Source organism: Euprymna scolopes, chromosome 7 (genome assembly GCF_053919585.1).
Source record: "Euprymna scolopes isolate OS-2025 chromosome 7, ASM5391958v1, whole genome shotgun sequence".
NCBI classification, from domain to species: domain Eukaryota; kingdom Metazoa; phylum Mollusca; class Cephalopoda; order Sepiida; family Sepiolidae; genus Euprymna; species Euprymna scolopes.
This window is the reverse complement of record NC_136488.1, coordinates 147929282-147943119: the sequence shown is the minus strand read 5'-3', so window position 1 is coordinate 147943119 and position 13838 is coordinate 147929282. Positions and strand designations below refer to the sequence as shown.

General features: G+C 32.4%; 1 protein-coding gene across 1 annotated transcript in view; it reads left to right on the top strand.

Annotated features, from left to right (window-relative positions):
- The window catches only part of LOC145280044 (structural maintenance of chromosomes protein 2-like), a 71056-nt gene that overhangs the window by 43132 nt on the left and 14086 nt on the right, over positions 1-13838 (top strand). The window contains exons 16-20 of the mRNA XM_080131713.1: positions 129-264; positions 2580-2704; positions 5936-6129; positions 8619-8762; positions 10680-10874. Of these exons, the coding sequence (XP_079987839.1) occupies positions 129-264; positions 2580-2704; positions 5936-6129; positions 8619-8762; positions 10680-10874 (794 nt within the window). The remainder of the gene's footprint in view (positions 1-128; positions 265-2579; positions 2705-5935; positions 6130-8618; positions 8763-10679; positions 10875-13838) is intronic.

Below are 13838 nucleotides of genomic sequence, written 5' to 3'. Positions count from 1 at the left end.
TTAAGTAGATACCTTTTCATTTTACTTGAAATTCAGTATTTCGATTTTTGTTATTATAACAAAGAAACGGCTTACTGGTTGTTATAGATTTATTAAAAAATTTTCTTTTTTTTTTTTCTTTTTTTTAGGTTCTCGAGCACAAACAGGTTCCATTTTGGTTAAACTGCAAGAATTGATTGAAGTTGAGGAACAACTGCGAACAAAGAAATCACTTTTAGATAAAGTTGTAAAAGAATTAAATGCTATGCAAAAAATGTCTGGAAAGTAAGTCTGGATTTTTCCCCCCTTTCCCTCCCAAATAAAATCAACAAAAAGAATTTTTAAGCATAAAAAATTGAGACCAATTAAATTTCAGGCACTCCAGAATAAGCAAATATGGTGCAACTCTACTATAGTGCATCTTCAAAAAAAATGCGTTTTAGAGAAAAACGTTATTACGTACTTACCTGTCATGTTGAAATTAGTATAAATTCTAAAAATTATAGAAAAATTGTCCAGTTGAAAAATAATCTATATATATAAAAGCGAAAATGTATGTATGTATGTTCTCTTTTTCTGTATGTCTACAAAAGGCTTTTTTCAGAGAAGCGGTCGGTCGGTTCACAACTTTTTAAAACTTTTTATATCACATATAAATCGTAATATCTCACAATTAACAACGAAGCTCGCCTGTCTATTTAATTTGCTCGATTTCGGGAAGATAAATATTCAACATTTGTTGCTCGCCGCATGTGGGTTAGTCTTTTTCCTATAACATCTTGGGAATATAAAAATAAAAAAAAGCGTTCCGCAGTAAATGAAATACTATCCCGCAGTCAAACTTGACCTCATTAACTCATTAAAACGGGCACCTGCCAAATCCAAGCAATTAAATAAATTCAAACATGTTTCCATTAGCATCTCGCGGTGGGGCAATCGTTAACGTTGCACGGTTTTTTTGTTTTTTTTTTTCACACTTTAATTTACAACTTTGCCTCAACGGTTCGGGTTCGATCCTCATACTTACTTTTTTTTTTTCTGCCTGTTTTACAAGTATTTTAATGGTAAGTGCTCCGAAGAACTTCAAACCCCTGTACCCCAACGGCGTAAATACCCTCGACAAACCGACAAGCAGCTAAATCCCACCCCTACACAGTAGAAATCCCCAAATGCCAGATAGCCTTCTACTCTGATAGTTTCTTCCATTGGACTACTAGACTTTGGAATTCCCTTCCGGGTACCTGCTTCCCTGACTGTACTGACATGCAGAAGTTCAAATGTAATGTAAACAGACATCAACTCCCTATGTAGTATCCCTACAAATGATGTCTCCAATAGTAGCCTCCTACATTAAAATGGCACTGTGCCTTATTTGGGGTGAAAATGCAATAAAAAAAAAAAAGAAGCTGACTTGACCGTAAAGGTTCAACTTAGTTTATAGCCACGAAATTCAAGCAACCAAAACAGAACTTCCCTCAATCCTACCATCACGAACTATCCTTATTCCTAGGAGTAAAGTCTATGATGACTATGTAAAAAGACTGATGTCATGTGGCAGTGTGTGTTGGGCCTTTACCCTGGTCTCACTTGCCCAACTCCAGAAAAATGATGTGTTATTGATTAGGTAGACAAGTAAAACCAGATCCAAAACATTAGGTCAGAATTATATATTTTAATTTTCTTTTTCTATAATTTTTTTTTAATTCAAATTTTAACTTTTTTTTTTTTCTGTTACTTAAAAAATATATCATTAAAAATGAACTAATGTATATATTTTTTAACCCTTCTGAAAGTATATTTTATGCTTTTGATATTTTCGCGGTTTGTTTAGTTCTACTTCCTCTTAATATCACCAAGTAAAAGTAGAATATATACACACACACATATAGGTGTGTGTGTGTGTGTATATATATATATATATATATATATATATATATATATATATATATATGTGATTAGTTTTTTGGAAAAAGAAATCCAGCAGTGCTCAATTAAAAGGAAAATCCAAAATATAAGAGCGTATTTATATTTTGTGTTCAGAAAGTTGTTAGATGAGAGATGAGTATTGGCTGAAGAGAGCTTGATATAGATATCTTCAACGATCTTAACTATCGGGCTTGAAACTAACGGTACCAATGACTTGTCTGATCTAACAACTCTCTGTGAGCAAAATATAATATATATATATATATATATATATATATATATTTTTGAATTAGTGTAGGGGAGCAGCATGTGACTGTTCTTTGTGGACTGTTTTCAGTTTTTGTTATGATCTAATGCTTTGGGAAATAGACGATCACCTGTTCTTTTTGATTTTGAAACCGATGGTACCAATGTTGTTCTGATATTCTGTAAAATATGATTTATATGAATGCAACATGATAGCCTTCAAATTCAATGTAAACAAGTTCTTGCTGAGCCGCCCCCATAAATACTCAAATTCTACTCAATTTGCACCATTAACGATTACTGCACTACCACCTTATATTCATTAATCCCTATCCGCAAGTGGCCTTCATAAGGGTTGATTCCCAAGTAAAAAAAAAAATATATTTCAAAGGATATAAGTTTCTGAATTTCTCTTTGTATGACTATAGATTCCAGCAGCTAAAGCAGCAGCATGAACTGAAGACGCATGAAACAGAACTGTTGAAAACTAAACTAGAACAAACGTCTCACCATCAGCAAATGGAAGAAGTTAACAATCTATTGGCACATATTGGTAAGTTACGATCATCCTTTGCAAATATTCCAAATATAAGTTGAAGACTTCTTGCTTGTTTGCTGTCCGAAACCACGTTTATTCGAAGTGATGTTCTTATTCTCAAATCACATGAAATTGTAACCCTTTTGTTTAAAAACTATTTCTAAATAGGTTTAAAAACGTCAGTGAAAAGAAAGAAACTTTTGTCAATTTTAATGGAACTTGCAACTGGGTTCTAATTATTATTTCAATATTTTCATGTGTGATACTTCTCTCCCCTCCCATCTCCCCGAAGTGTTAGGAAGTAATTTATTTAAAAAAAAAAAAAAAAAAAGTTAAAAATAAAGAACTAAATAAAAGAAGCCAGGAAAATGGTAGAAAATGATTCATGAAAGGATACAAAAGCAGTCAGAAATGGGATTGGTGGATGGGGGTGAAAGTCATTCTTCACTTATAAGTTACTCTTAGACAAAAGATTGGACATTATATTTTCGATTTTGAGTTTATAGATTTAGGAGTCAGAGTTAGTTAACAGGTAGGTTTTAGTTTGCGTCTTTGAGCAAATCAAGCAGAGCTTTAGCATATGAGATGAACTGATCAACTGACTGACAAAAATGCCTTGATAGACAGCTATCAGTGCATAACACACACTCTCAGGACCCAATTGAGTTATACCAACAACTTGCCGTTTTTATCCTAATGCAAACACAAAGACGATCATAAGGCTACACTTTTTTTTAATGGAAATTAATCTAGGCAAAGTAGGAAGCCATTTGATGTAAGGAGCTAAAAAATACTACTACCTCCCCCCCCCCCCTAAAAAAAAAGGGGCACTCTGGCAGTATCCAAATAATTAGTAAGTGTCTCAGTATGAAGGGTTTCCCCTACATTGACCAAGGACCAATTATAGAACAGATACTACCCGGCCCGAAGGCCAGACGGTTGCGTTCGAATAGTTTTGCTTTATTTGTACGAAAAAGACAAACAAACACTGGAGACGATGGCACGGTGGGAATTTTGTTTAACTCTGTCAAAAAAAAGAAGACAATGTCCGTTTGTGAATGCGAAATATTACGATCTGGGAAGTATGTGAAAACTTCTTGTGGAATCTAACCGACACGAGAACCCGAATTTGAAAAGCCTTTGGCGGACATACACAAACGCTTGTGCTCATTTTGCCCTTTATATAATAGACAAGCTTGGGTGTCCGGCGTTGACGGGTGTTTGTAGGTATATAAAAAAAGAAAGTCATAGTAAGCAGGCAGGCTCGAACCTGCGACGCGAAAGTGGAAAAGAAAGTGAAAACCTGACGTCTTACCCTTACACCATGACGCAACTGGAAGTGTAAAGTGTTCAAATTGAGCAATATCAATAAAAAAAAAAAAAATGACTTGCAAAAATGGCATTGCTTTTAAACCTCCCACGAAGGTCATTTTTAGTGTGGATGGGGTGGGGGGAGCAGCTCATTCAAAAAAGGAGTCACTCTTGCAGTATCCAAATAAATAGTAATTGTCTCAGTATGAAGGTTTTCCCTACATTGACCAAGGACCAATTACAGAACAGATACTACCTGGCCCGAAGGCAGTTGCATCTGATTAGTTTCGCTTTATTTATACAAAAAAGACAAACATTGAAACGAGGGAATTTTTTAAAACTCGATCAAAAAAAGATAGATGTCTGTTTGCGAATCTGAGGTATTACGATCTTCTCCCAGAATCTAACTGACGTAAGAACCCACACCCAAAAAGCCTTTTTGTAGACATACACAAATGCTTGCGTATATTTTGCCTTTTATATGTATAGATTATCGGCAGCTGATGTATCATCATCATCGTTAGGGCTTTTGGTCACTCCTGAAGGAGGAAACCCTAGGCATAGCTACATTGGACCCCGTTGGTTGTTGAAGTTGTTTTTTTACTGGGTTTTTGGTCTTCGTCTAGGTCTTTTCTATTGCCTCAGTGTCTATTCTGTGGCACTGTGTGTATATATATATATATATATATATATATATATATATCCACTTGTGATCTTTATATTTTGAAAGGTGACTTGTCCATCTATGTTATGTAATTCATGTGGTGATATCATTTACTCCAGTTTGCTGTCTGATCCAGGTGTTTCTTTTTCTTTTATGTAAAAGTCGACACCAATTTTAATTCCTTTAATGCCTTTAAAAGGCAACTTCACATAGACTCAACTGTGAATACCATGTAAAAATCGATAGATTTATATAAATTCTGTTTCTGAATTTTTAAGATGAGGATTAGTTATTTGGATATTTCGGACTACTGCTTTAATCTTGAGTGTCATTTTCATAACGTTTCGATTAATTTAACCATCGACCTTCTTCAGGTTTATTTGGCGAACTCGGGAATCTGCACAGAATTTAGAACAGAACTCTTTATTTAATTTATGGGGGTAGTTTGCTTTGGTTCCATCAGCTATGACTGGATACAAGTCCTAAATAATATGTAATTGTATTTTCGTTCACCCACATTGAGGATTGAACATTCAACCTTCAGAGGAACGGAACTTTTACAATTAAATTTTTCAGAGTACTCTAACCACTGCACCATAAGTCCTTGCGACCGAAATATTGTGAAAATAGCATTCAAGATGATAACTATGCATTTTTATAGCTTTCTTCGTCATAAAATAGTTTTAGGATTCAATGCTAAACTGGTTGATCATTTTTATCAAGTTGTAATTTGTATCAAATACATTGTTATTCAAAACAGTTTATTTGCAGAGCAGAAAGGTGTAATTAATTTTCTCTGCACGTTTTGATAAAATCCGCGCATATCATCGCTAGTGTATAGAATTATCCAGACGCATTCCAAACATAACATAATTTGAATATTCTCCTTTGAAGCTAATTTTTTTTTAAATTAAAAAAAAGAATTTTTTTATATAAAATTTACTTTAAACTTTGAATGCAGTTGTCAGTTTTGTCTTTATCTACCTGAAAGTTGACTGATTGTGTTTTTATATTAATTTAAATGGCCAATAAAAAATGCCATCATTATACAAGATAACTTTTGGGGAGTAATTTCTGGTTTAAATTAAGGTTTGTATGCAAAAGTTAAGTATTATGATTGGTTTGTGGTTTAAAAAAATAAAAAATTGTAGATTTATCACTGGGGTAAAAATAAACCTGCAATTCTTTTCCATGTAAAGTATGTAGTTGATGAGGAAAGGAGTTAAATTGTGACTTTGTGTTTGAGTTTTGGATTTTTAATTTTATTTCAGAGGAGCAAAAGGAAATTTTAAAGAATGCTGAGGAAACTGACAAGAAAGCCAAGAAGAAGGTGAAGGATTTGGAATACAAACTGAAAAATGCCAAAGAAATCCGAGAGAAAGAATTAAAACAAGCAGAATCGGCGTTGGAAAAAGCCAAGAAAAAGAAGGAAGAATCCGGAAAACAAATGAAGAAAAAACAACAGGTCAGGAATAGGAATCAGTCGTCCTAATCTTTATCGGGTTTATATTTTTTTCTTCTTACATTTTCACCTCATTCTCATCCTCCCTCACGACCTCTGCTTCATTCAACTTCACCCCCTTTTAATATTTCTTTTCCTAGTAATCCCCCCATCCTTTCTCTCAGATGATCATCATTTATTCATAAAATTTGACTTTATTAAATTAACTTATCTGAAGGATATCACTGTTGATACAGAAATTTTAATTTTCATCTTCTCTTATTTAACCGTAATCTGATGAAACCTTGATCAGGAGAATGAAATACATAATATAAAAAGAAAAATCTGAATGTTTATTTCAATTTCTCTCGTCAAAGATGTTTGTTGGTTAGTCTCCCTGATAAAGTAGAGATTGGACCTCGTAATTTACTCGCGTTCGTCCGTTCGATTGTTTGAACTTTTCTCAATAACCACGCCTTGGATTTAAAAAAAAATGCACAAACATTAGTCATGGTGAAAGTAAGTTTTTGCCAGAACAGATTTTCCAGGATAACTCTGTTTGCCCCCCTAGGTGGCATTATAGAGGTAAAATTGCCTCCCAAATCATTCATCTGTTTGTACATTTCTTAAAAAAAATTTGCACAAACATTAGTCATGGTGAAAGCCTTGTTAACCAACAGACCATGGGCTCAACTGTTTATTATTTTATTTATGTATTCATATGTTAACATCTCAGAGGGAATACAATTTTGACTCTAACCCAACTAGAAAGAGAAACATTGACAGAAGTGAAGGGTTTTACATAGTTAAGCAGCTTCATTGACAAAGCCGACAGTGATCGATGCAAGTGTAAAAGCTCCAATAACCTTATTACGATTTCAAAAGTGATGGTGAAGCCAGTTCTGTTCTCGGGAGCAAAGACTTCCCCCTCCCCCCTCCCCAAGAGAATCCTCAAAATTCATTGGCCATTTACGATCAGCAATAGCAAAAAAGACAGTAACCACACTCTTCATAGATTTCCATCTAGTACAGGATTAACCTTGCTTTTCTTTTTAAACCCGTTAAGTAGGATGCAGACTAAGAGACACTTGGTATTATGGGTTGGAATGGTCCTGGATACGACCTTAAACTATATCCAGTGGTGAGGCCCCAGCTTGCGGGCTTTGGGGAGTGTGGAGCAACCCTTTAATTGCCATTGCTCCCAGATCCACTCTGACCCGGAGTGGACCTGTTAGGGTCCCAACTATGGGTTAAATAGAAACCGACTTGAAAACAACAAATATATTCTATTAAAAAGTTTTTTTCTTCAAAATCTTTGGATTTGGCATTAAATAACCTGAAAAGGGTTGATATGCCGTAAAACAAAAACCACCAATATGGGTTGGAAGCAAATGTGAAAAGGATTATGATATATGGTGAGGATTGAAAAACCTTGGTCTAAAAATGGACCGGATTTTTTTTTTTTTTTTTTTTTTTAACTAATCTTCTATATGTATGTGTCTGTGTTAAAATATTTAGCCACTAAACTCTTAAACTACTAGTCATATAACAATGAAATTAATAGGAAATAGTAATCATATACCAAGGATGGTTTATAACAAATAAAATCTTTGTTTGGATGGGTGAATAACACATACAAAAATACGTTGGCAAGTTGAAATGCAAAATGTTTATTTCAACTTGCCGACATATTTCTTTCTGTGCATGCCCTAATTAATTCATGGCTTGAAGTGGTTTAATTTTAAATCTTTCTTATTTATCTGATGATAGTTCAAATGGTAGGGAATATGGCTGGAGCATTAAAAGTTTTAGTTTTGATTCTAGCTGATGGCACCCAAGTCAATTTTTTTTTTTTTTTTTTTTTTTAACTTTTAAAATCATTACTATATATTAGGTACAATATAATATTCAATAGAGAATTGGCTTTGTAATAATAAATATGAAATCTGTATGAATTAAAATATATTTAAGTGTATTTTACGATCGGGTAAGGTTGGACGCTTCTCGCTAGTTATGTATAAATTACCATAGTATAACTTTTTGTAATTTATTTTTATTTATTTTACGGCTTGATTTTGGTGTTGGCATAGGTTTCTTTGATTCTATCTCAAATCTGGTACGTGATGAGTAAAAGTTGCCAACATCCATAGTGAAAATGGTTCTATGGAACTGATTGGATTCCAACTTGGCGTACCCGGGTCGTCAGTCCGTGTTATCTACGTCGCCACTATTTCTTGGAGGTTGATATTCCACCAAACACTTGCTTGAAAGAAAGACTTTCTTTTTGTAAAGATTTGCGCTGCTCTGCATTTCACTATGTAACTCTGCATTGAAACTAAATTTATTCTAAGAAATTTTTATTGAAGTCCTATTTTTAAATATTTTTTATTGAACGCCTATTTTTAAATATTTTTTATTGAACGCCTATTTTTAAATATTTTTTATTGAACGCCTATTTTTAAATATTTTTTATTGAACGCCTATTTTTAAATATTTTATGTTTTTCTTCACAGGAAATCGATAGCATCAAGTTTGACATTGAAGAGTTGAAAAAAGAAATTCTTAATTACGAAGAACAATTGAAAAATGTTGATGCAGCGATTGCTAGTTATGAGCAGCAAATTGAGGAAATTCAAGAAAAATTGACTGAAACAAAGGTAACCTATGTAACACATTGGAATACAAATAAACACAGACCCTTCATAGTTACATTCATTATATATATATATATATATATATACTAGCATGTCAGCCTGGCGTTGCCTGGGTGTTTGGAGGTGTATGTTGAGCAGAAAAAAAAAAGCGGTCATTTTATTTTTAACTTTGATCCCTATTTTGACCCCTTAACATTTATTGTTTTGGGCTTAAATCAAGTTATTAAGCTCGATCCATGTCCAAGGAACCTATATCGAAAATGTCAATTGTTTATACCCAAACTTAGAGGAGGAATTTGGTAGAGTTCTCAAAGGTCAAATCATTGAACTTGACTCCTTAACAGCCAAATTTTTGACCGAAAACGGATTACAAAAATTTTCCCAAATCTCAGTACTCTGTATATCAAATTTCGAGTCTGTAGACTGAAAATTAACAGTTATTGCGTAGGGAAATATACACACACACAGACACTTTCACTATATATATATATATATATATATATATATATATATATATATAGTTATTTCCACGTTTTTTCAATTCTCCTTACAAAACCTATCTAAGAACACTGCCAGATACATAAAGTATAATTGTGACATTTTTTTTTTTAAATCGCATAATAGTAGAGATATGACAAATCATTTTCATGTAATTTAAATTGAAAAAAAGGATGATGATAATTTAAAGATTCTTTTAATCACTTTTTTATTATTTATTTATTTTAAATTTTTTAATTTTTATTGTGTGTTTGGAGGTGTGTGTTGAGGAAAGAAAAAAGTGGTAGTAGGCAGGCTTGAACCTGTGACGTGAAAGCGGAAAAGAAAGTGAAAGAAAATCTGACATCTTACACCTACTCCATGACGCGACCAGAAGTTTGGAACATTAAAAATAGGCAGTTAATCCAACCGATATGATGACTTGCAAAAAATCGACCCCCTCCTTGTAGAAACTGCCCAGTTGAGGGTGAAGGAATTAATGTTTTTGGACAATCTTTCGATATTTGTCATCCAAGCTTCAAAATTGTACTGATCTCTTGAAAATCTTTCCCCTCTGTCAAAAGTTTTAGGCAGACAGACAGATATACATACATACATACATACATACATTTAAAACAGACAGTTAAGATTTATATTATAGATAAACAAACAAACAAACAAACATTTTTGTTTTTTCATGGATAGGAATTCTGGACATTTTTGAATCAGTAAGACAATTTTATCTTTATTTTATTTTTTTTTTTGTTTTATTACTATCTTTTTAACTATCATGTATTGTAAAGTATGAGACTTATTAAGGAAGTGTCGGTATTTGCACAGTTTAATCAAGACATTTAAAAATGAAAATATCGAAAAAAAGTTTAAATTGTGTGTATTCGTTATTTGAAAAAATTTCACTTAATTTCATCAGTTTTTTTTTTATTTTATTTTATTTTTTATTTTTTTTTACAGTTAAAAAAACAATTTGTTATGATACAGAGCTAAAGGTTCGATTTTTAGCAAGAAAAGCTAGTATTAAAGATGGGGAGGGAGTGTGGGCGCTTTAAATTTAGTTATCTCCCCTTGGCATTCAAAGATGTCTACCTTCAACGCGCTGTCATAAAAACATGTTTTTCTGCTGTAAAAAAAAACAAACAAAAAAAAAACTACTTGATCAAATTAACTGAATTTTTTTTTCTTTGAGATCTTCAGTCCAAAACGGATACGTAGAATATAACCATTTTTCAATATTTTCATTTTTTTAATGTCTTGATTAAACTGTGCAAGTGCGGAAGTGTCGATACTATTAATAACATAGTGCATATATTTAACAGTAATTTTGTTATCGGTGCATTAGTTTTGCATTTTATTTTATACTTATAACATGAAATCAACGTGTGATCTGACAAAAAGGGTTTTCTTTTTTTTTTTTTTTTTTTCCAGAGCAAAGTAAAAGAGGCTCAGGAAAAGTTGAATAAACAAAAAGAACTCTTAAATGCCTGCAACCAAGAAATCCGTGCCGCTAACAAAGAATGTAAAGAATTTCAAGAAAAAGAAAAGAAAATCAACCTGGAAATCCAACAACTGGACTACAAGAAAGCAAAATTACAAAAAGAGTCCAAAGATACTCTCTTACAGGTAATTTTTTTATCTCATTTCAGCCATAAGTCGAAGTGATATTTTTAAGGTTAAAAGAAAAGATTTTGCATATGCATGTCTAAAAGTTTACCTATAGTTTTGGTAATGAGCTAGGTTTGACCTTGTAAGAGAAAAAAAACTCTCACAAAGTCAATATTATTATTTCTGTGATATTTTTTGGTAGCTGCTAGAGAAGCGCTGTGAAGGAATTCTCTGAGAGGAGTGAGAGAGACTACAGAGGGTTTCATCAAAACTTTCCAAACCAAATGCCGGCTCTTCTACACTATTGGGAGGAAATTTCGGAAATTGTAATACTGAATTTCACATGAAAACAATGGTATCTACTTATTTCTGGTATTTTTAAGATGATTTTATCCAGAAATTACGAAAATCAATAAGGTAGAAAATAATTTATTATAGAAAATAGAATTTAAAGAAAACAATCGTATTTGCTTACGTAAGACACAGGAGAGTTAAAAAAGGAGGTAATTTTCTGTTTCGATTTAAACAAGATGGCTGCAATTTTTCACCTGCTAACACAATTAAAGTCGTTTTTTTTTTTGTTTTTGTTTTTATAATTCAGTAATATTCAGGTAATTTTGACTGCATAATTTGGAAGCTAACATTGTAATTTATTAGAATTGACAAAAAAAATTAGTGGAAACCATTTTTTTTTTATCTGAAAACTCCATTTATCGACTACAAAATTTTTTTCTGATCGTGTAGAAGCGCTCAAATGCCACAGACATCTGTGGCAACTGCAATAGAGCCTGCCGATCCAGGATCCTTGCACAATTACAGCAGACAGTGCAATTTGGCAACAGACAGATTGGAGGTGTAGAACTCCATTGTCTCTTGAGACAGATAAATGCCAGAATTTTTTTTTTTTTAAATATCAAATTTTGATCTATAAGATGTAGTTTTTATCGCACGTATATACAGATGGATTTTATTAATATATGAAACCCCATACATTTAATAATTTAAAATACAGGTCATATAAGTTTGTGTGCTGTGCATACCAGTTAAGGACATGTTCTTGACATTTAACTTCCTCCGAAAAGGGGTTAGTTTATTGCTAATTGCCTGAGGTGTGCCTATTTGGGAATACTGATGGAACTGTGTAAGCCAGAGTGCACGTCACTTAATTAGCTGATTTGTCAAAACCCACCAGATCTTATGTTTAATCTTCTGCAGAGGAGCTAAATAAATAGACGTTTTTATGCTGGATTGAACGACTATGTTCTGAATTATCTTCCCTTGATCTTTCAATTTGACCCTTTAATAAACATTTTCAACTATAGTCAGCTAACGTACTTCCTAACTTCCAGTGTGTCTGCTACCAAAAGTGGTAACAAAGCAAATCAGTTCCTTCACTTTTATTATTCTTCAGTATTTCTGTTGTGAAACGATTTATTGAGATAAAATATAAGAAAAGGACATTCTTGAAAAGTATACAATAAAAGTTTTTAAAAATTGTACAGATAAAAATAACACAATTAGTCTTTATCTTTATTTGCGCTTTTAATAACAAATTTTTAAAAAATTTTATTTTATTTGAAATTTTATAAAAAATATTTTCAATAATTAAAAAAAAACACAATGTTTTCAATAATTCTTTAAAAAAATATATATATATAACTAATTTCAATAAATGTTAAGTCAAACCAAAAAACTTTTCAACGATTATTAAATAATAAAAAAAAAATAAAGAACTAATTTCAATAAATGTTAATTCAAACCAAAAAACTTTTCAACAATTATTAAATAATAAAAAAAAATATATATAACTAATTTCCATAAATGTTAATTCAAACCAAAAAACTTTTCAACGATTATTAAATAATAATAATAATAAAAAAATATATAACTAATTTCAATAAATGTTAATTCAAACCAAAAAACTTTTCAACGATTATTAAATAATAATAAAAAAAAAAAAAAAAAAAAAAAAATCTATCTTAAAAACCTAATGAAAAAAAAAAAGTAAAGGAATTGATTTTCCTTGTCACTGCTTCCGGTAGCAAACACACTGATTTTTTTTATTCATTTAGCTTTGCTTTTTTTTTTTTTCTGGGTTAGGTGTTTTCTGATATTGCGCAAGCCTACTCCCACAATTCAGCAGGTCGGTTTGTAATGAAGCGGTGCGCTTTCTTGGTAAATCAGCAGCAGCCGCAAGATAGCTGACTAGGGAAAATATTAGCAGTAGCAGCCGTTAAAGCATTTATGCAAATTGGCAAGTGTGCATGCGCTGACATGGGAAGAAGGAAAGAAAAGAAAAATGGATAGCATGTGGTCGAGCAAAGGAAGCGATCGAAGGTGTTTTGACTCGTGTGCAGTGAAAAAAAAAAAAATGCGCTGTGAGGTCAATGAAATGCATTGTCGAAAATTACTGGAATAAATGCTTCTTGTATTCATAAAAAAAAAATGCTGAGTCATATTTTTCTTATGTCCTTCCTTGTTTGTTTGTTCCTGCAACGGTACTAGGCAACATATGGGTTCAAGTGGTTGAAATGTAACAACACAGTTCAAGTGTAAAGGACAAGTTACAGGTTGTTTCCAAATTTCTCTATGTGCAATCTTGTCTTATCACTTGTTTCCAAATTTTCTTTGGTTGGCCAAGCTCCTGTGATTTACGACATCATGATTTTTTAAGGGTCTATCCAAGAAGCATAATCAGTTGATCTTTAGAATTATCTCAATGCTGAGATAGAACTTGATCGTATTGGTTTAGTCAGATTTTACATTACAGATTGTATTCGATGGGGGGAAGGGGCAACATTCACTGTCATATACAATTTACCCCAGATGTAGAGAGACAGCTCGCGATGCTATCAGATAACAATTTCATCCAAACTACCTTCATTTTTGTACTCGTATCTAATTCATATGAACTCTGCATGTTTACAAGTGAATGAATCTATTACCTCCAAGGTATTATCATCTAGCACCATCTCTTTGCAA